Source organism: Fukomys damarensis, unplaced genomic scaffold (genome assembly GCF_012274545.1).
Source record: "Fukomys damarensis isolate Sample0158 unplaced genomic scaffold, DMR_v1.0_HiC HiC_scaffold_20, whole genome shotgun sequence".
Classification (NCBI taxonomy): domain Eukaryota; kingdom Metazoa; phylum Chordata; class Mammalia; order Rodentia; family Bathyergidae; genus Fukomys; species Fukomys damarensis.
The window spans coordinates 16,371,992-16,393,557 of record NW_022900932.1 but is presented as its reverse complement, the minus strand read 5'-3'; the positions used below and the strand labels follow the sequence as shown (position 1 = coordinate 16,393,557).

General features: G+C 38.4%; 1 protein-coding gene across 3 annotated transcripts in view; it reads left to right on the top strand.

The window, feature by feature from the left end:
* Samd8 (sterile alpha motif domain containing 8) overlaps positions 1 to 21,566 on the top strand; it is a 77,287-nt gene that overhangs the window by 30,819 nt on the left and 24,902 nt on the right. For all 3 annotated transcript variants that reach the window (XM_010607422.3, XM_010607403.3, XM_010607413.3), the window contains exons 2-3: positions 1,290 to 1,882; positions 20,811 to 20,906. In XM_010607422.3, coding sequence (XP_010605724.1) covers positions 1,305 to 1,882; positions 20,811 to 20,906 — 674 coding nt within the window. In that variant the 5' untranslated portion in view covers positions 1,290 to 1,304. The remainder of the gene's footprint in view (positions 1 to 1,289; positions 1,883 to 20,810; positions 20,907 to 21,566) is intronic.

The following is a 21,566-nucleotide window of genomic DNA, read 5'->3' as shown; positions in this document are numbered from 1 at the left end:
TAATAGTGAGAAAGTATATTTGAAAATGATTGCCTCCCCTTTTTCTGTAGTAGGCATTTGTCTCATGTGCATCTGATATAGTTTATGAACCTGTATACCTAAGTGACTGAAAAGTTTTATAATAAAAGAACATAACAGGTTCTGCCACCTGCCTCGCAAGCACAAGGGCCTGGGTTCGATCTCTGGTACAAAAAAAAAAAAAAAAAAAAAGAACGTAACAATAGGATCACTAGTAGTAAAAATCATTAGTTCTTTTTAAAATATAGCACAGTATTAACCTTTTATAACTAATGTGGTTTTTATTGTAATGTGACATTTTTATCAAAATTATGAATACATTGAAATGACAGTTTGCTTGTTGTTGTTGTTATCATCATCTGTGATGCTGGGGATTGAATCCAGGGCTTCAGGCATCCTGGGCAAGTACTGTACCACTAAGTTACAACTACAATCCAATGTGACAGTTAAAAAAAAACAAACTATCACAAAAATCCCAGAAATGGTGTATTTAGTTCTGTAATGGGATGTTTAAGCAATAGAAAGAACTGACTCTTGTTAAGACTAAAATTTATATCTAGCTTAAAGGATCCATATTTGCTGGAGAAATAATTTTCCATATAGTAAACAGAAATAATGCTAAATCTAAAGAATTTCCAGAAATTACTGTTACCTATTCACTTTTGTGTTTTTTTCCTTCAAGTGTCAACATACCTTTTTTTTTTTTTCTTTTTTGAGACAGGGTCTCACTATGTAGTTTAGGCTGGTCTTGAGCTTGCTGTGCAGTCCAGGCTGACCTCGAACTCGAGGTGCTCCTCCTGCCTCAGCCCACAAGGGCTGGGATTACAGCCTTGTGCCACCACACCCAGCTAAGGGGGCACACTCTTTTATGAACATGAGGATTTGTGGTTATTTTGCATATAGCAAATCTTATGTAGGTTTCATTTTATGAAAAGTACAAATGGGATTTTACTCTATTATGTGCAACATGTCTTTTTAAGTAAGTTTTGGCTGATTTGCCTTTTGAATAACCAACCATTTGTGTGTTTTCTGTAAATTGTTGGTCTGTAGCCTTTCTTCTGCTGTTGAGGGTTATATGCATAAAATTGTTAAAGTGTTTATTGAAAATCACTCATTGAATAATTTTTACTACTTTGACTCTAGAAGCCAATAAGGCTGTGTACGTAGAGTACAGTTTCTGATATGTTATGTGTACATAACATATTTTTTTGGTTTTTGGAGAAGTTGTTAGGACACACTAAAATCTTTGTTTTTCTGTTTTCTTCTGACAGGCAGTGGAGGAAGAAATGGCAGGTCCCAGTCAGCTCTGCATTCGCCGCTGGACTACCAAGCACGTGGCTGTATGGCTGAAGGATGAAGGCTTTTTTGAGTATGTGGACATCTTATGCAACAAGCACCGGCTTGATGGACTCACACTACTGACATTGACTGAATATGATCTCCGCTCCCCTCCTTTGGAAATCAAAGTCCTAGGGGACATTAAAAGATTAATGCTCTCAGTCCGAAAATTACAGAAAATACATATTGATGTTTTGGAGGAGATGGGCTACAACAGTGACAGTCCCATGGGCTCCATGAGCCCGTGCATCAGTGCTCTTCAGGGTGCAGACTGGCTGTGCAATGGGGAACCTTCCCATGACTGTGATGGACCCCTCACTGACCTGGGCACTGAGCAGTACCAATATATGAATGGCAAAAGCAAACATTCTATTCGAAGACTGGACCCAGAGTACTGGAAGACCATACTGAGCTGTATATATGTTTTTATAGTGTTCGGGTTTACATCATTCATTATGGTTATAGTCCATGAGCGTGTGCCTGACATGCAGACTTATCCGCCACTCCCAGATATATTCCTTGACAGGTGAGTTTCGCTTCTGCATGCTGTTTGTACAAGGTTGCTGTAATAGCAACAACGATGATATATATCTGATGATCATATCATTATTATTGCTATCGACAATGGCTTTATCTGGTAATATAAAAGGATATGCTTTGAAATCAGTTAAAGTAAATTAGAATTTAAGCCTAGGGGATCGATAGAGACCATTGCCTAATTTCTTTGTTTATAGGTTTAACTCTGGATACTTCAGATTTTAAGAGGGTGCCTTAGTGTCCTGGAAGGATGTGTATATTAAATAGAACTTGGTCTTGGTCACCTTTTCTTTTTTCCTTTTGTTTTTTGTACTGGGGAGCAAATCTAGAGGTACTCTAGTACTGAGCTACATCCCTAGCCATTTTTCTAGTTTTTATTTTGAGACAGGGCCTCACTAGTGTGTGCTGGTAGGAATCAAACTTGCAGTCTTCCTGCTACATCCTTCCTGAGTGCTGAGATTATAGGTGTGCTACACCACTACATTTGGCTTGGTAACCTTTTTTTTTTTTTTCTTTTTTAAGAAAATGATGAACAGGACTCTGATTTTCTGTAACTGGGTAGTCTCAGCACCACATGAATTGGAATTATGGATTCAATGGTAGTAATCTGTTTTTAATTAAATTCTGAATACAGAAAAAATTTAGCAGAAGTAATAAAGTGTGAGAAAAGTATAGAACAATAAAAAAAAATTGGAACTTTTTATAAATTTTTTGCCATCTCACTCTGTAATTCAAACTGACCTTAAACTCACTAAGTAGCCCAGGCTCGTTTTGAACTAATGGCGAGCCTCCTGCCTCAGTTTCCCAAGTGCTAGGATTACAGGTGTGTGCCATGACACCCGGCCATTTGTTTTTATAATTGTGATTTTTAAAAATCTTTTTGAAAGTTGTCATACCTTCTTACTTTGTTTTGTTTATGGTCTGGTTTGGTTTGGGTTGGGTTGGTTTTTTTGAGACGGGATCTTCCACTGTAGTCAAGCTGGCCTGGGAAAATAGCCCAGGCTGGCCTCCAACTTGAAATAGGATTGCAAATGTGCCCCACCACCCCATTCCATATTTTTTTATTGTAAAATGTCTTGTCCTTCTGAAAAGTGCCTTTTATGTGGGTATTTTTATATTATTTTAGGGACTAGGGATTGAACCCAGGACCTTCACACTAGCTATTATCTGCAAACCTTTTTATTTTTATTTTTTTATTTGAGGCAGTCTTGGTAAGTTTCCAAGTCAGACTTGTGATCCTCCTGCCTCAGCCTCACACTGCTGGGATTACAGGCACATGCCACTATAGCATATGTATCTTTAAACATCCATATTAATGGCAGCATAATACATGCACCACATTTTGTTCTTTGTCAAACCTTGATTAAAACTATAGTAGTTTTGTTGTTGTTTTGTAAGCCCACAAGGCGATGTGGATAAAAGAGGAGAAAAACGGCCATACCATTTTTGGAAATTTGAGGGCAGACAGATGAATGACAACTAGTAAACCTAAAAGAACCTAATTCTGAAATAGCAACAGGGATAATTGATATTAACCCAACTTATATTACACATTTCTCAAAGGTGTAGATACTGGAGGTGAAAGGGTGATGCCAAAATAGAGAAAATTGATTGAGAGATGTGTAAGAAGTCTCCTCTGCTATTCTGTATACTTTTCCCAAGTAAAAAAACCAAAGAACCTAATAAGGGTGGAAGCAGGAAGGCATGTGGTTATTAAGAGGAGTACTCTAGGCAGAGGAAATAGTAGATGCAAAAATCCTAAATTTCAAGTGTGCCCAGTGTGTTTAAGGAGCAAGTAAGATGAGGACAGCAGTTGGAGACCAAGGCTGAGAGGAGACAAGAACCTAGATTGTTGTTGGGACTTGTAGACCATTATGAGGATGTTGGCTTTCTTTCTAAGTAAAAATAGAAACCACTAGAAAATGTTGAGAATAGCATGCTCTAATTCAATATTAGAAGTTCATTCTAATTCTGTATTGAGAATAGTTTGAGGAAGCAAATCTGTTAAGATTGTTACTAAATTCAGCTAGAGAAGAAGATACTAGGGTAACACATAGTACAATTTGTCAAATCCTGTATGTATTCTTGAAGTGGAGCTAGCGGTATTTGTTGGTGTACTTGGGTGTGAGGTGTAAGAGAAAGAATGAAGTCAGATTATTGCAGGATTTTTGCCTTGTGCACCAGAAGGAAGGAGTTGCAATTTTGAGATAGGAAGGCTGAAAGGAGCTGACGTAGAGAAAAGATTAAAGGTTCCATTTTGGACACACTGAGTTTGAGGTATCTTTTATAACAAATCACATGTCAGGAGGTGGAAAAATGAGCCCAAGTTCAGAGTAAGCCCAGCTAAGATAAAGCAGTTTGCAATATGAGTAAATTATTATGATTATTACAGACAAGGCCTCCTAACGAGTGAGTATGTAAGGGGAGAGGTTCTAGGGTTCAGCCCAAGAACATTCTACCTTTAGAGGTTAGTGAAGATGACTGAGAAGGTCAGGGTAGAGAGAAATTTCCTGGAAGCCAAGCAAAAAAGTTATTTTAGGAAGGCAGGAATAACTAGCTGTGTCATATGGTCTGAGAGGTCCAGTAAGATGATAGCTGATCAGAGGATTTAGCAATATATTGGTCATCAATAACTGTCATTTAATAAGGACAAAGCTCTGACCAGAATGGGTTTAAGATAGTGTGAGACACACTGGAACTTATCTCACAAAATTTCTCCACACAAAAAAAAAAATTTGAGGGGGGTTACTGGGGATTGAACTCAGGACCTTGTGCTTGTGAGGCAGGCAGCGGCGCCACTGAGCTAAATCCTCAGTCCTCCCCTTACCATTTGCACTTTTTTGCTTGGTTTATTTTTTCTTTTATTAATTGAGTTTATTGGTACATTTAAGGTATACAGTACAATTACGTTCATTATTGGGATCTTGTACCTTTACATGACAGGTCTTGGTTCTCATTTTTTTCCCCTTGTCCATGCCCTCCCTTCATCCCCTCCTCCCCTCCCCATTTACAAACACTTTATTTCCATTTTTTCATTTTGTCATATTTTTTTCTTTTCCCTTATTACCTTTCCCTACCCTTCCCATTTTCCCTACACCTTTAGCCCTTTTCTTCCTATTTCACATAGTCAATTATATCATTAGGATCTTATGTACTATTATAGTTTTTCACACCAGAGAAACTATTCGGTATTTACACATGTGTGACTTATTTATTTCACTTAGGAGTATATCCTCGATATGTATCCATTTTCCTATGACTGAATGTAATTTCTCATTCTTTATGGCTGAGTAGCATTCCATTTTATAGAAAAACCACATCTTCTTTATCCAGTTTCCAAATGATGGGCAAATGGGCTGTTTCCAAGTTTTCGCTATTACAGACTGTGCCACTATAAACATTGGTATGCATTTATCACTGTGGTATGATTCTTTTAATTCTTTTCAGCAGAGGGATGGCTGGGTCAAATGGAACCTCTAGTCCCAGCTCTTTGAGGTATCTCCATATTGATTTCCATAGTGGTTGCACCAGTCTGCACTCCCACCAACAATGGAGAAGGGTTCCTTTGTCCCCTCAACCCTGCCAACATTTGTAATTGATTGATTTCCTGATAGCAGCCATTCTTTATGGGGTGAGGTGGAATCTCAGTGTTGTTTTCGTCTGCATCTCTTGAATGACCAGTGATGTGGAACATTTTTTCATATATTTAATTGCTGCTTTTACTTCTTTGTCTGAGAAATGTCTCTTCATTTCAGTGCACGTTTATGAATTGGGTCTTTATATTTGGGGGAGCTGATTATTTTGAGTTCTTTATATAATCTCGGTAGTAGTCCTTTGTCTGAGGTGCAGCTGGTAAAAACTCTTTCCCACAGTGTAGGTTGTCTCTTAGTTCTGTTGATGGTTTCTTTTGCAGTACAGAAGCTTTTTAATAAGATGAGGTCCCACTTGTTGATTCTTTGTGCTAGTTCCCATGCTACTGAGGATTTGTTCAAAAAGTCTTTCCCTATGTCAAAGTCTTCAAGAGTTCTGCCTAACTTATCTTCCAGAAAGTTTAGTGTTTCTGTTTTAATGTTTAGATCCTTAATCCACTTAGATTTTAATTTAGTGCATGGTGAAAGATCAGGGTCCAGTTTTAATCTTTGGCAGGTTGAAATCCAGTTTTTCCAACTCCATTTATTTAAGAGGCTATCTTACCTCCAGTGAGGATGGTCAGCTCCTTTGTCAAAGATGATGTAGCTGAGTACATCTGGAGTTGTTTTTGTGTCTTCCAGTCTGTTCCACTGATCCTCAGATCTCTTTCTTTGCCAGTACCATGCTGTTTTTATCACAGTGGCTTTGTAGTATAGTTTCAAATTGGGAATTGTTATACCCGCTGCCATGTCTCTGTTGCCTAGGATGGCTTTTGCTATTCTAGGTCTCTTACAGTTCCAAATGAATTTTTGGATTCTTTTTTCTAGTTCTGTGGAAATATAGTGTTGGAATTTTGATTGGCATTGCATTGAATCTGTATAGCAGCTTTGGTAGTATGCCCATTTTCACTATATTGATTCTTCCTACCCAGGAGCAGGGGATATCCTCTTGAATCTCTTTTTTTAGAGTGCTGTAGTTTTCAATGTAGAGGTCTTTTGCTTTTTTTGTTAGATTAATTCCTAGATACTTCATTTTTTTGAATGCTATTGTGAAAGGAATTGTTTCCCTAATTTCTCTCTCAGTGACTCTGTTAATTTGCGTACAAGTAGGCTATTGATTTTTGGGTGTTGACCTTGTATCCAGCTTCTCTGCTAAAAGTTTCAATTAAGTCTAGAAGTCTTTTGGTAGAGTTTTTTGGGTCTTCACTGTAGAGTATCATATCATCAGCAAATAATGACAGTTTAACTTCTTCCTTTCCTATCTTTATTGCTTTAATTTTTTTCTCTTGTCTAATTGCTATGGCTAATGTTTCCAGAATTATATCAAAGAGGAGTGGTGATAGTGGGCATCCTTGTCTTGTTCCTGATTTTAACGTGAAGGTTTTCAGTTTTTGGCCATTTAATATGATGTTGGCTGTTGGTTTTTCATAGATAGCCTTTATTAAGTTGAGATATAGACCATCTATTCCAATTTTTTGCAGGGTTTTTATTATGAATAGGTGTTGAATTTTGTCAAATGCTCTTTCTGCATCTATCGAAAGGATCATATGATTTTTGTCCTTGTCTCTGTTAATATAGTGTATTACATTTATTGACTTACGTATGTTGAACCATCCTTGCATCCCTGGAATAAATCCAACTTGGTCAGGATGTATGATCTTCTTGATAATCCTCTGTATTCTGTTTGCTAGTATCTTATTAAGGATTTTTGCATCTATATTCATTAAGGAGATTGGCCTGTAGTTCTCTTTTTTAGTTGCATCTTTCCCTGGTTTGGGAATCAAAATGATACTTGCTTCCAGGAATGAATGTGGAAGTATAGCTTCCCTTTTAATTTCATTGAGAAGTTGGAAGAGTAATGGCAGTAGTTCTTCTCTAAGTGTCTTGTAAAATTCAGCTGTGAATCCATTCAGGGCCTGGGTTTTTCTTTGTTGGTAAATTTTTAATTACATTTTCAATTTCATTGACTGTAATTGGGGAATTGAGGTGTTTAAAATGTTTTTATCTTCTTTGTTCAACTTTGGTAATTCATAAGTATGTAGAAATCTGTCCATTTCTTCTGTGTTTTCCATTTTGTTAGAGTACAGGTTCTCAAAGTAGGTATTGATTTTCCTCTGTATTTCTGTTGGATCTGTTGTGACTTCACCTTTTCCATTCCTAATTGCATGGATCTGAGCCTTTTCTTTCCTTTTTTTGATAAGGTTAGCTAAGGGTTTATCAATTTTATTTATTCTTTCAAAAAACCAACTCTTAGATTCATTTATTTTTTTGTATTGTTTTCTTAGTTTCCATTGCATTGATTTCTGCTCTTATCTTTATAATTTCCTCTCTTGTTCGAGCTTTGGGTTTTTCTTGCTCTTGTTTTTCTAGGAGTCTGAGATTCATCATTAGGTTGTTTATTTGATCTCGCTCTGTTTTCCTAGTGTGGGCATTCAGTGCTATGAATTTTACATGTAGAACTGCTTTCATTGTGTTCCATAGATTCCTATATGTTGTATTGGCGTTTTCATTTATTTGTAAAAAATGTCTGATTTCTTCCTTAATTTCCTCTGTGATCCATTGATTATTCAGGACAGTATTGTTCAATTTCCATGTATTTGTGAAGTTCCTATGGTTTCTTGTGCTGTTGATCTCCAGCTTGATTGCAGTATGATCTGATAATATACAGGGAATAACTTCGATTCTTTTGCATTTATTCAAACCTGTTCTGTGAAATAGTATGTGATCTATCTTGGAGAATGACCCGTGTGCAGCCAAAAAGAATGTATATTCTGATTTTGTGGGATAGAACACTCTATAGACGTCCATTAAGTCCATGCTTTCAAAAGCTTGGTTCAATTCTAGTATTTCGTTGTTGACTTTTGGCCTAGATGATCTATCTGTTTGTGAAAGTGGGGTATTTAGATCCCCCACTACAATTGTATTACTGCTTATTTAGTTTTTCATGTTTCTTAATATTTCTTTTATATAGTTGGGGGCATTAGTATTTGGTGCATATATGTTTATGATTGTCATCTCTTCCTTTTGAATTGTTCCCTTTACAAGGATGTAGTGGCCTTTGTCCCTTTTAATCAGTTTTGGTTTGAAATTTACTTTGCGAATAAGATTGCTACCCCTGCTTTTTTCTGGACTCCTGATGCATGGAGAATTGTTTTCCATCCTTTCACTTTCAGTCTATGGGCTTCTTTTTGCAGTAGGTATGTTTCTTGTATACAACATATTGTTGGATTTTGCTTCTTAATCCATTCTGCCAGTCTGTTTCCCTTGATTGGTGAGTTGAGGCCATTGACATTGATGGTTATAACTGATATGTACTGACTTCTTATTGTCATGTTATTGGCCTTTTGTTGAGTCTTTTTACTTTTTCTCCTTCTCCTTTTAGTTTCTTGCCTTGCCTATTTGATTTGCTCTCTTGGGCCTCATGGTGTTGTTACCTTTGTTGTCTTTTTCTAGGATCTTGTTTAGAATTGCTTGTAGTGCTGGTTTGGTATTCATGTAGTTTCTCAGGTGTTCTTTGTCGTGGAAATATCTTATTTCCCCATCCATTTTGAAAGAGAGTTTTGCAGGATACATCAGTCCAGGTTGGAGTTTGTTCTCTTTTAGTACTTGAAGTATCTCACTCCAGGCTCTCCTTGCCCTAAGGGTTTGTGTTGAAAAGTCTGATGTGATTGTGATGGGCTTTCCTTTGCATGTGATTTGTTTCTTTTCTCTTACTGCTTGTAGTATTTTGTTCTTCTGTTGGGTTTCTGGGATCTTGATTATTATATGTCTAGGTGTAGATTTTTTTTTTTTTGATTGTGGCTAGTTGGGGGCCTGTATGGCTCACTTTTCTGAATGTCAAATTCTTCTCCTCTGTTTGGGAAGTTTTCTGTCATTAATTCTGTAAATAGCTTTTTTAAGTCATTTGTATTTTCTCCTGCTACTTCATGTATTCCTGTCAGTCTTATGTTATTCTTTTTTGTATCATCTAGGAGTTGTTGGATCTATTTCTCATGATCCCCTACTGTTTTTAAGAGACCTCTCTTCTCACGGTCAGTGACTACAATCTTATCTTCTATATCTGAGATTCTATCTTCGCATTCTTTTATTCTGTTGCATTCACTTTCAATGGAGTGTTTAATCTCCTGGACATCTGTTTGCATCTGTTTTATGGATTCCATTTCTTTCCTATGTTGGGTGTTTATTTTTTCCATTTCTTTCTTATGCTGGGCCTTCGTGACTTCTCTCGTGGTTCTGAGCTCATCTGTTTTTTTGTCAGTTTCTGTTCTAGAGTCTCAAATCATGACTTTCATTTTGCTCTCCATCTCTATGGTTATCTGGGAAATTATTTTTGTTTTGAATTTTTCTAAAGCCTGATTGATCTGTTTTGTTACTTCCTGTGCTTTGAGTTCAGGGTGTCCTGGTGGTTCACTATCGGCCTTTTCATCCTCATTTGCCCTAGTGTTTGCCATTGGTGAACTGGAAGTCTGTCTTTGTGTCTTGATTAAGTGTTTTCTCATTTTTATTTTTGTTGTTGGGCTGTCCTTGGTTTAATCTCTGGGTTATCACCCAAATCTTCCTGATATAGTTGCACCCTAGCTTCTGGGTTTCTCACGACTCACAAACATTCTCATCTTCATAACATCAGAGAAAATAGCTCATCAAATCAACCACAATCCTTTATCCCAACTGATACAGTGAGCAACAAAATATAATCAAGCACAACTTGGAAACTGAACACTTGTGGTAGTCACTAGTCTATCACCCTTAAACCATGTGAATTATATTGAAATCAAGAAGCAGTCCAAACATGTCTGCAGTGAAGAAACTTTTCAATGTAGTATATTTACAATTTAGGATGGGGGCTCAGACAGAGCTAGGATGAGAGGAGTAGATAAGTAAAAGTATTGGAGAAGGTTTCAGGTGAAGCCAGAGGACATAGAATGACCACACAATATTCAGGCAACTGTTAAATTCGAAAGGGATAGACAGAGTTGAAGTACCAGGACAAGAATATATCCCCTTAACAGCAATAGGGGCTCACTTTCCTTTGAACCCACTGACCCCTGTGTGAGGTAGAATGACAGAAGAAAAGAACATAAAGAAAAGAGAAAAAATGATAAAATAAGAAATCTGAGTTAGGGAAGGAGCAGAAATTGAAAGGGAGATGAGGGATAGTATGGTGGAACAAGAGACTGAGTTGTGGAAAGAGGACAGAAAAAAGAAAGAATTTGCAGAGTGGAATCAGGAAAAGAAAGAAAGGAAAAAAAAAAAGGATTTGAAGGGCCTCTTTCAAACTATATCTCTGCTGTCATAATATACAACATATGCAGCCATGTGCAGAACCAAGACCCCTGGTCTCAGCTAGCTGATAGCAGAACCCCATGACGCAGACTGACCTTGGCCTGCAAGGCCAAATTGGGTTCCCCAACATCTTGAATGGTTGAACTCCACACCGTTCTACTACAGGCTTCCCATGCCTTTTCTTTAAAGATGTTCAAAGTTGGGAACTCAGAAAAATACCCTTTATGACCACCTCTGCCTCAGCAGAGTGGGTCCAAAGACTGGCACAATCAGGAGGTCTGAGAGTGCACGGGGGTGGGGGGGTAGGGGAGTTGTGGGGGTTCAGGGGCGCCCACACAGTACATTCCTGGCTCTGGAGCGATGGCAGCTCCCGGCGAGAGAGGGTGTGGCTATCCTCGGGGTGGGTCAGGGCGAGCAAGCCCTCCTGGCCCTGGAGCGATCCCTCCATAAATATTTTTAAAAGTGGTTAAGTGGCTATTTCTATTTGATGTGACATTTGTAATAATTGTAAATTTTGGAAATAATTTAAATGCTTATCCATGAGAATTGTTGAAGTGCTGGGGTACTGTTTTAATTATAAAAATGCAGTTTTTATAAACTGATATAAAGTGATTTGGAAGAAAAACTCAATAGTAATCATATGGTTTCTAAATACCATTCCCCACTAAAAGAAACCAGACTAGGGGCCCTTGAAGTGGCTGATTTTAAGTCTGGGGCAAGGAGAGTATAAATTAAGCCAGAAGCAGATCTTGTGCCGTAAGTCAAGGAAGACCACAAACCAGTAGTAACCTGTGAAAAGAACATAGGAACTGGTCTACAGGAGCTCCTGCTGATCTGATTAGGATAGTTGGAACCTCACGAAAAATAATGATGGCTATGCATTATAATATACTAAGAAAAATAATCTCTGAATCTGTAGTAATAAACAAAACATCAGGAGAGAGAAGGAGCCTTTCAAGAACAGTGTTAGCAAATGTAAAGCCATGTATTCTGTGTCCTCCAGTTCAGCTGATTGAGGCAGGTCCACAAGGTAAAAGACCACTGGGTGTAGTGCATTCCTGAGATCTGAAGGAACCATCGTACACATTATTTAATTACAGAAGGGATCAGGGACCTTTGTGATGGCAATGTCTAGCATGCATCATCGAACTAGCTGAGCAAGTGGAGTGTCACAGTGGGAAAACGTGCATTGAATGTGATAGTCACAACATTGCCTGTGTAATAAGCTTGCGGCCCAATTCATTTTACCCCCAGTCTGAGCATGAGGAAACAGTCCAATCCAAAACATGAAACACATGACAACCATCTGGACCATCCGGAAATGTCAGTGTTGTGGCAAACAAAAACCAGGGAGATTGCAATGGAATTGAAGAGACATAACTAAGGGCAATGCATGAATTTTAATTGGATCCTAGATCAAGAAAAGAATCTGTAAAGGACCCTTTTGGGACAATTAAGAAAATTTGAATATAGAGTGCATATTAAATGGTAGTAAGTACTAAATCATGTTACAGTTTCCTGGGTGTAATGCAGTAGTATATTGGTTTATGGAAAGGATATCTATTCCTAGAGATAGATGTTAAAAGGTATTCAGGTGAAGCCATGCATGGTGGCGCATACCTGTAATTCCAGCACTTTGGAGACTGAGGTAGGAGAATCTGAGTTCAGGGCCTGCATGAACTACAAAGGGGGACCCTGTCTCAAAAAAAAAAAGGATTCAGTTGAAAAGTATCATAATGTCTCTAACGTTCTCTGGTAGATTTCAGTCTCTACCAAAGAGTGTGTACCTATGAGGGTATGTGTATAAATAATGAAATGGGGCCAGGGATTTAGCTCAGTGGTGCCACTGCCTGCCTTGCAAGTGCAAGGTCCCAAGTTCAATATAGAGGAAAGGTGGCAAATGCTAAATATTGTAAACAATTGAAGATTCAGATGAAGACTATAAAGTGCTTATTCTGATAACTTCAGAATTTTTCAAAATAAAAGAATTGAAGAAATGATAAGAGAAAAAGAATAGAAACAGAATAAATAGCCAAGGGTGGTGGCGTATGACTATAATTCCAGCTCTTAGGAGGCTGAGGCAGGAGGATCACCATGAGTTCAAGGCCAGCCTAGGCTACATAGTGAGTTCAAGGCCAACCTGAACTACATAGTAGATCCTGTTTCAAAAAATAAGAAACAGAAAATAAAAAACAAGAGATCCTGTAAAGGTACAAGATCCCAATGATAAATGTAACTGTATTGTTTGTTTTAAATGTACTGATAAACTTAATGGGGGGAAAAATAAGGAACAGAAAAATTGGAGATGATTAAATCTTTCCTGTGGGTCAAGTTTTCCTGTAAGGACTGCAGACAACTGGAGTTGTAGTTTAGGGAGGAGTGGGGAGGATATGAGATCAGAGTATACGGGAGGTGGTGGTGCTATGATTGAACCCAGGGCCTTCAAGCTGAGTGGAGTGGAAGTAGGCCAAAGAATGCTTTATGTGTGGTGGTGAAGCACAAGGAAGTGCTCACGGTTACTTTTATTTGTTCTGGGATGGAGAGAAGAGTGAAGGTCTGTGGAGAAGAGATGGAGTGAATGGTCAGTGGCGCAGTAGGAGAGCCAGCAGGTGGGGCAGTGTGGTAGCAGCACTACAGGCCCATTTGAGATTAGCAGTCATAGTGGAATTGTTTTTTAACCAGTCTTGTTCAAAAACAGATACAGATGTGCAGTATATGGGGATTTGGTAAGCAGGATTAGAGTTTTGCCAGGCAGTTGCATGAAGGAAAAAGGGCCAGGGAGTAATTAGAGTGAAGGACCATACACACAGGTGGATAAATAAAGTGAGATTGACTGGGTGAAGGACAGTAATAATCACTAGGTCCAGTGGATTTTAGGTCTTGGAATTAGTGAGGTTGGGATACTAGAAGGAATAAGCTAGAAAGAAGTACTTAGTGGAGGACTTTTTTTTATTAAGAACAGAAAATTTATTACATAGAGTGTGGGCATAGCTCATTGGTTGAGCACATGCTTAATATTCTCAGGGCTCTGGATTAAATCCTAAACATCCAAACAAAACAAAAATTGTCTGTCTCAGCCATAGTTGTTTAGACAGCTGGGATTCTTGAAGTTGAAATTTTGAGGAGTAACTTGGCAGTAGCAAGGTTCAGGTTATAACCATGAGTTTAGGAAGCTGTGGTAGGGTAAAGGAGAAGATGGTGGGATGAAAAGAAAACAAATGAGCAAGAGGATACTGCAGGTTAAGGTCACTGGTGGGTGACACCAAGGGAGGAGAGCAAGAGACAGAGAGAGATAGAGGTAGCTGATAACTAATACTTTACTAGTAAGAGATGAAACAGGAACACTATAAGAAGCAAACAAAAATAAAGAGAAAGTCATATTGGTCTAGGACTTAACTGCCCTGCATTTTCCAGGGGTACCCTTATAGTGATGACTTTGAATTACCAAAGAATTAAATGCTATCCAGAAGAAATGTAAATATGTGTATAATGCATTTTTTAAAGCATTAAAATATGTAAGGGACTGAATACACACTTGACTGTTTCCTCACAAGACGCCTCTGAAATGACAGTGACAAGGGAAGAAACCTTAGCATCCCACGAAAGTGATACTAGTGGAGTGGCATTTTGGAAAGTAAGCAAAGTGCCCAGTGTGAGATAGGCGGTAGAGGTTTGTGGTGTCCAAGAGATATTATGCCTGTTGTTAAGCAGCACTCCAGAAAAACCCACAAAGCAGAAGGCACCAAGTTTCAGTAAAGACCAGGTACAGATAGGAACTATATGTGGAAGAATTGGTTAAAAAGATTCAGTCTAGGGGTATAGCTCAGTGTGGCACTGTGCCTGCCTGGCAAGTGCAAGGTCATGAGTTCAATCCCCAGTCCTGAAAAACAAAAATCAAAGAGGCTAATTAATAATAGACCTTCTGTATTCCAAGGCACAGTTCCCTATGAGGCACTGTGGATACCATGCAAACAAAGATGACATTTTTTCAGGGAGATTAACTAAAAGTCTACAAGTACTTGTACATACATCTCACTGAGACTTGCAGCTCAGATTGAGAACCCATCCTTATCTCTTCCCAGCTCCTGTCCTCTAGCCACAATAACAGATTCTTGGAAAATCTGCACAAGTGAAAGGGTTGCAGAGAACTGTGGCTGGGGGAATAGCCTTATCCAGTCAGCCAGAACTCTGCCTAATCACTCTGCTGTGAAACCCACAATGTGAAAATGCTTAGTTCATGTACTCAGAACATCTAATTATCTTTTTTAGTCCTTCATTGTGTACGTTCTGTGAAGAATGACCAGACGTTAGGCTACAAAATCAACACACAAAAATCAGTGGTGTTCCTATACATCTATAATGAACCCACTGAGAAAGAAATTAAGAAAACAGTGCCATTCATGAGAGCACCCAGAAAAATTATATACTTAGGAATTACTCTAAAAAGAAGTGAAAGGTCTCTGTAATGATAACTATAGTACTCTGAAAAAAGAGATCAAAGATGACATCAGAAAATGGAAAGGTTTCTTAAATGTTTGTTTGTTTGGAGACAGGGTCTTGCTGTGTAGTTCAGGCTACGTAGTATACCATACCCAGCTAGATAGAGTCAAAATGGTCATGCTTTCAAAACTGATGCGTAGATTTAATGCAGTCCCAATCAGAATACCAACACATTCCTCACAGAAATAGAGAAAACAATCTTAAAATTCATAACGAATCAGAAGAGACCCAGAATAGCAAATGCAATCCCGAGCAAGTAAGAGTGAACTGGGCATCACAATCCCAGACTTCAAGGTATATTGCAAAAGAGAGCCAGGGATTTAGCTCAGTGGTTCCGCCGCCTGCTTTGCAAGCGTAAGGTCCCACATTCAATCCCTGGTACCACCACCCCCCAAACCACAGCAGTAAAAATAGCGTGGAACTGGCACAGAAACAGACGTGTGGGTCAATGGGACAGAACAGAGGATGCAGAAACTACCCCCTATGATTCTTGACAAAGGGGCCAGAAGCATACACTGGAAGAAGGGTGGCTGGTTGGGCAGATGATGCAGGGAAAAGCTTCTACATAGCAAAAGAAACAACCAACAGAGGTAAGAGGCAACCTACAGAATAGAAAAAAAATTTTTTTGACAGTTAATCTTCAGTCAGAAGACTAATATATACTAGAATATATAAAGAACTCAAAATATTGGACCCCCCCCCAAAATAAGACAGTAAAATAAAACCAGGGAGCTGAAATGAATAGACACATACATGAAAAAATAGTCAGCTTCTCTAGCCACTAGAAAAAAGCAAATTAATACAACACAGATTCCATCTCTCTCCAGAAAGAATGGCCACTGTCACAAAATCAAATAACAACAATCTGAAGCCAGGTATGGTGGTGCTTGCTTGTAATCCTAGCACTCGGGAGGCAGAGGCAGGAGGATTGCTGGGGATTTGAGGCTAGCCTGGCCTACATAGTGAATTCAGGCCCAGCCTGAACTACAAAGAGAGGCCCTGTCTCAACCAAAACCAAACCCCCCCCCCGCCATATATATATACTTGCAGGGCTGTAGGGAAAAAAGAATCCTTCATTGTTGGTTGTAATGTAAACTAGTACAACCATTATGAAAGTTAGTATGGAGATTATAAAAAAAACTAAAACTAGAAATTCCATTTGACCCAGCTATTCCATTCCTTGGTATCTTCCCAGAAGAGTTATTACAGGGACACATGCATATTAAATCATATTACAGAGTTATATGCATAGCCATGTTTATAGCAGCACAGCTCATAATAGATACATCTTGGAAGTGGTCTATAAGTTCATCAACAGATGAATGGATGGATAAAGAAAATGTGGTATTTATATACAATGGAGTACTCTTCAGTCATTTTTAGGAAAATGGATGCACCTTGAGACCATGTGTTAAGTGAAATAAATCAGACACACAAGATTAATATGGTTTGGTTTCTCTTATATGAGAAACCCAAAATTAAATAAATTAAAGGGCAAAATAAAAGATAGATAAGATAGGAAACCAAAAGATGTCTTTCAAATGGGAAGGGGATGAAGTGATGGAGGGGGGAGGCGAGGGAGACATAAAAAGAATTAAGATGTGTTATATACATATACTGACTCCCCACCATGAATGTAATCATGTACTTCAAACACATACTAGTAAACATTTTTAAAATTAAGAAAAATAATGATGACAAAGCCAGACGTGGTGGCACATGCCTATAATCCCAGCACTCGGGAGGCTGAGGCAGAAGGATCACTGTGAGTTCGAGACCAGCCTGGGCTACATAGTGAGTTCCAGGTCAGTTTCAACTACATAGTGAGACCCTGTCTAAACAAACAAACAAACAAACAAACAAACAAAGATACATGAGGAAAACAGATAAAAAAGGAAACTGGGAAACAAAATAGAAAGCAGAGAAACACTTCTAAGTAAATAACCACTCGTATTCTTGCAAACATAAGAGATAACTGCATTTTATGAGACAGTAATGAGAGAATGAAAATTCAGAGAGAAAAAATAGCTTTCAGGAAATTTTTAAAAGTTTAAAATCCAGCCAGATAATTAGGATATAGATTAGATAACACTGCCTACCTAGTACATAGAACAAAATGATGAAAAGTAGAGGAGAAAAATTAAAGTCAATCCACCTGGCTCCACAAGTAACAAAGAGGACCCCAGAAAGAACACATACGAAAATGGAGGAGAATGAAAGTTTCAGAACACTGTGTAACAGCTTCTGAAGAGACAAAATGGGTAGCATACAGAAAATGGAAATCCATGTAACATCAAACTTGCTTCCAACACTAGAAGCAGGATGACAGTGGGGCCCAGGCATGGTGGTGCCCACCTATAATCCTAGCACTTGGGAGGCTGAGGCAGGAGGATCCACCGGTAGGTTGAGGACAGCCTGGGCTACATAGTGAGTTCAGAGTTAGCCTGAACTACAAAGTGAGACCCTGTCTCAAAAAAAGAAGTGGAATATTCTGTGAGAAAATAATATCCACCCTAGCATTCTCAACCCAGATAAATATCAACTGGATGTAAGGCTATCAACCAATCATGTGTAAAAACTTGCAAGTCTCAAAATATTACTTTCCTGGCCTCATACCTATTAGACTTACTGAAATGAAAAAACCTGACAGTGCCCAGTCCTGATGAGGATTCCGAACAACTGGAACTCTCACACATTGCTAGTAGACGTGTGAAATGGTACAACTGCTTTAAAAATAGCTTGATAGTATAAGAAGTTAAACATACTCTGAAGATAGAACTTAGTTCCACTCGTAGGTATTTACCCAAGAGAAAAGCAAATGTGGCAGTGCAAACCTGCGTGTGGTCTTCATACATAGTCCCCAGATGCTGGGGGCTAACCCCAGGTACCCCTCAGCCAGGGAGTGGATGGAGAGCTGCACTGCATTGTGCTAAGTGTGAGTGGCCAGATACAGAGGCTGTTGGAGCAGGTACTGTATGATTCCATTCTGAAAGAAGCAGCCTTTCAGGGACAGAAATCAGGTCTCTGGCTGCCCCAGGACTGGATGTGAGGGAGAAGATTACTAGCAGGACACAAGGGAAGGAACCTCCTGCAGTGATTAAATGTTCTGTATCTGTATTACAGCAGGAGCTACATTTATGTATCAAAGCTTACTGAACTGTGCAGTTAAAAGGTGAAGTTTACTGTTTGTAGCCTCAGTAAACTAAAGAGTAAACTAGGAAAGAGGAAGACATGGGGTTTAGGAAACAAAATTTGATACAGCAAAGAAGAATTCCCAAAGTGAAGGTTAATTTTATTCCAAGAAATAGCCATGCGAGAGAACTAGAAAATGCAACCATTCTAAATTGGAATAACAGTGGGAAGAACACAAGGCTTTTCTCCAAGAAAAATTCAGTTTGATAAAAAATAGTTTGGGGATGAACGATGATAAGTACATAGAAAACTAAAAAAGAAAACTATTCCACAGATTTTTAAGTTGAACAAGGAAAGAATTTAATCACGGTTCTTTGCTGGCTCCTCTGTAAACATTTATAAATTTTATATAAACTAAAAGCCAAAAACTATTTTAAACAAGATCATGAAATACTAAGCAGAAGAGAGACTGTGAGTATGTGTTGGGGGAGTGTGTGACTAAAAGATTTAGCTGCCAGATGAGACAGACAACTAGAAGAATAAAAATGATCGCCTTTGGATAACAAGAATTAGGTTTCATTTACCCAGGCAAGGTGTTACACATCTGTAATCCCAGCACTTGGGATGCTGAGGAAGGAGAATCCCAAGTTCAAGTCTCACTTGGGCAACTCAATGAGACTCTGTCTCAAAATAAAAGGCCTGGGGATGTAGCTTAGAGTGAAGGCCCTAGGTTCAATCCTGCAGTACTGGGGGAAAAGGAAGCAAGAACTTATTTTTATCTTAGACATTATAAAACTATCTTACTTTGTATATATGTATATTATTTTTGAAGGTTTATCTTAAAATGGAAATTTTCACAAGTCATTTAAAGGAATCTTTATTGTATCTGAAATTCTGTTATAGGAAATTACTTCGGTAACAACGGTAAATAAGGTAGGAATAATATTGTTAAAAGTACATGAATGCTTTCTGATCTAAAAATCTCTAAATGAAGATGAGAAACTTCAGTTATTCTGAGTAAGGTTTGGAGTGGATTATTAATATCATTTCTTTCAGACTTTGTGTTTTCTTTTTTGAAAAATGCTTTTATTTTCTTAGTTATAACATTAATGTGCCATTGTATAAAAGTTGTTAGTTCAAAGTACAAAGAGTAAAAATAAAGCCAACAATAATACTACTTCTGGAGATTATTTGAACTATTTCCTCCTTCCCTCACTCTGCATTCCCTTCCTAACCCCCCTTGCCTCCTGTCCTCCTCCCTTCCCTTATCTTTCCTCCCTTTCTCTTTTTAAATGTTATCTGTCTTACTGGTGAATAATCACAGGAACTATGGATTTGTAAGGGGAAAAGAGTAACAAATGGAACAGATAGAAGAAAACAGGGATTAAAAAAAAAAAAGAAAACATGGATACAAAACAGAGGCGGACTGACAGAAAAAAGAAGTTAAAAACTAAAATGAGCCAGGTGTAGTGGCACAGCCCCTATTTCCAACACTCCAGAGGAGGCTGAGGCAGGAGGACTGTGGCAAATTCAAGGCCAGTCTGAACTGCATAGGGAGACTGTCTCAAAAACAAAACAAAATGAAACGAAATGTTTTCTACTTGTAAACAAAAACTATTATTCCTTATGTATCTGATATTACTAGAAAAAGAGTTATATCACATAAAAGAAATTTCCAATTACAAATATTTTTGAAATGACTTCTAAAGTTTAAATTTTTTTTTAAAAAAACTATGTATGGGGCTGGGGATTTAGCTCAGTGGTTCCACTGCCTGCCTCGCAAGATCAAGGTCTGGAGTTCCATCCCTGGTACACCGCTTCCGCCTGGTAACTGTATGTAACATATATAGTTTCCAACACTTAACGGATTTTTTTTTAAAAGGCAGTGTCTCAATATGTAGCCGAGGCTGGCCTCAAACTTCCCGCAGACCTCCTGCCACAGCCTCCTGAGTACTAGGATTACAGGTGTGTGCCATCACACCTGTTTACCCATGGAAATGTTAAAAAGTCAAGAGTAAGTCTTCATTTTCTGACTTCTGAAGTAAAAACATCACTTAAGCAGGCTCTCCCATTCTTTGTAGGAGGTCCTGTAACCAGGTCTGCTGTGCTTTAGGGTGGGAGAGAAATGTTACTTGGTTTTTGTTTGTTTGGTATGGGGTATCGAACTCATGTTGTTACTTCTTTACAGAGAATCATGACTGGAAGTCACAGGGCAAACAACTGATAAACAGGATGCTTTATGAAACAGATTTTCTCTCTAGAATCTCCACATGAAACCCTTGAGAAAGAAAGTATATAAAACAGTGTAAAAGTTGTTCTCTTACTATAAAGGGTAGCAGCATCTACTCCAGCTCAAATTTTTCTCTGTTGCAGCGTTCCCAGAATCCCATGGGCCTTCGCCATGACAGAAGTGTGTGGTGTGATTCTGTGTTACATTTGGCTCCTGGTTCTTCTTCTTCATAAGCACAGGTATCTCACATATAAGATTAAAAGACTCCAGGGTTGGGGATTTAGCTCAGTGGTGCTGCCGCCTTCCTCACAAGTGTGAGGTTCTGAGTTTGAGTCTGCGTATCCCCCCCGCCATAAAAGATGAAAAGACTCCAAGTGTTGCGACTCTTCTATCAGGTCATCTAGCCATGGCCGCTGCTCTTGCATTTTTCTTGTTAATTTTCTTTTTTGGTCAGTGTGACATTATAGTTATTAGCAAAGGAAAATGTTTAGTATTAGATCAACAACAAAAAAATCCACCTAAAATAATACCTACCTTTTTAATAATACTCTGAATGTATTTTGCAGGGAAAGATCAGAATTGGGGCTGAACAACCATGGACCAACCTTTGCCAGTCTGGCCCTGTCATTCATTCATTCATTTTTCTTAAACAAACTGGAAGTGTTTCTAAACTCCTTCAAGGATAGTGTTGGTCAGATGTTTGGAAGCAATAAGTTGTTTTCTGCTTGGAGAGGTCCACTTAGAATGCAGTTAATTTGCACACCATGCAGATCTAGTCAGTGTGCTTTACTTCAGATGGTGTAGGAAGTCACTAAATAGGGAAAGTGTTTCTTATCACCAAGAAATATAAAGAGAAGGGTTTTTTGTCTTTTGTCTTTTTTTTTTTTTTTTTTTTTTTT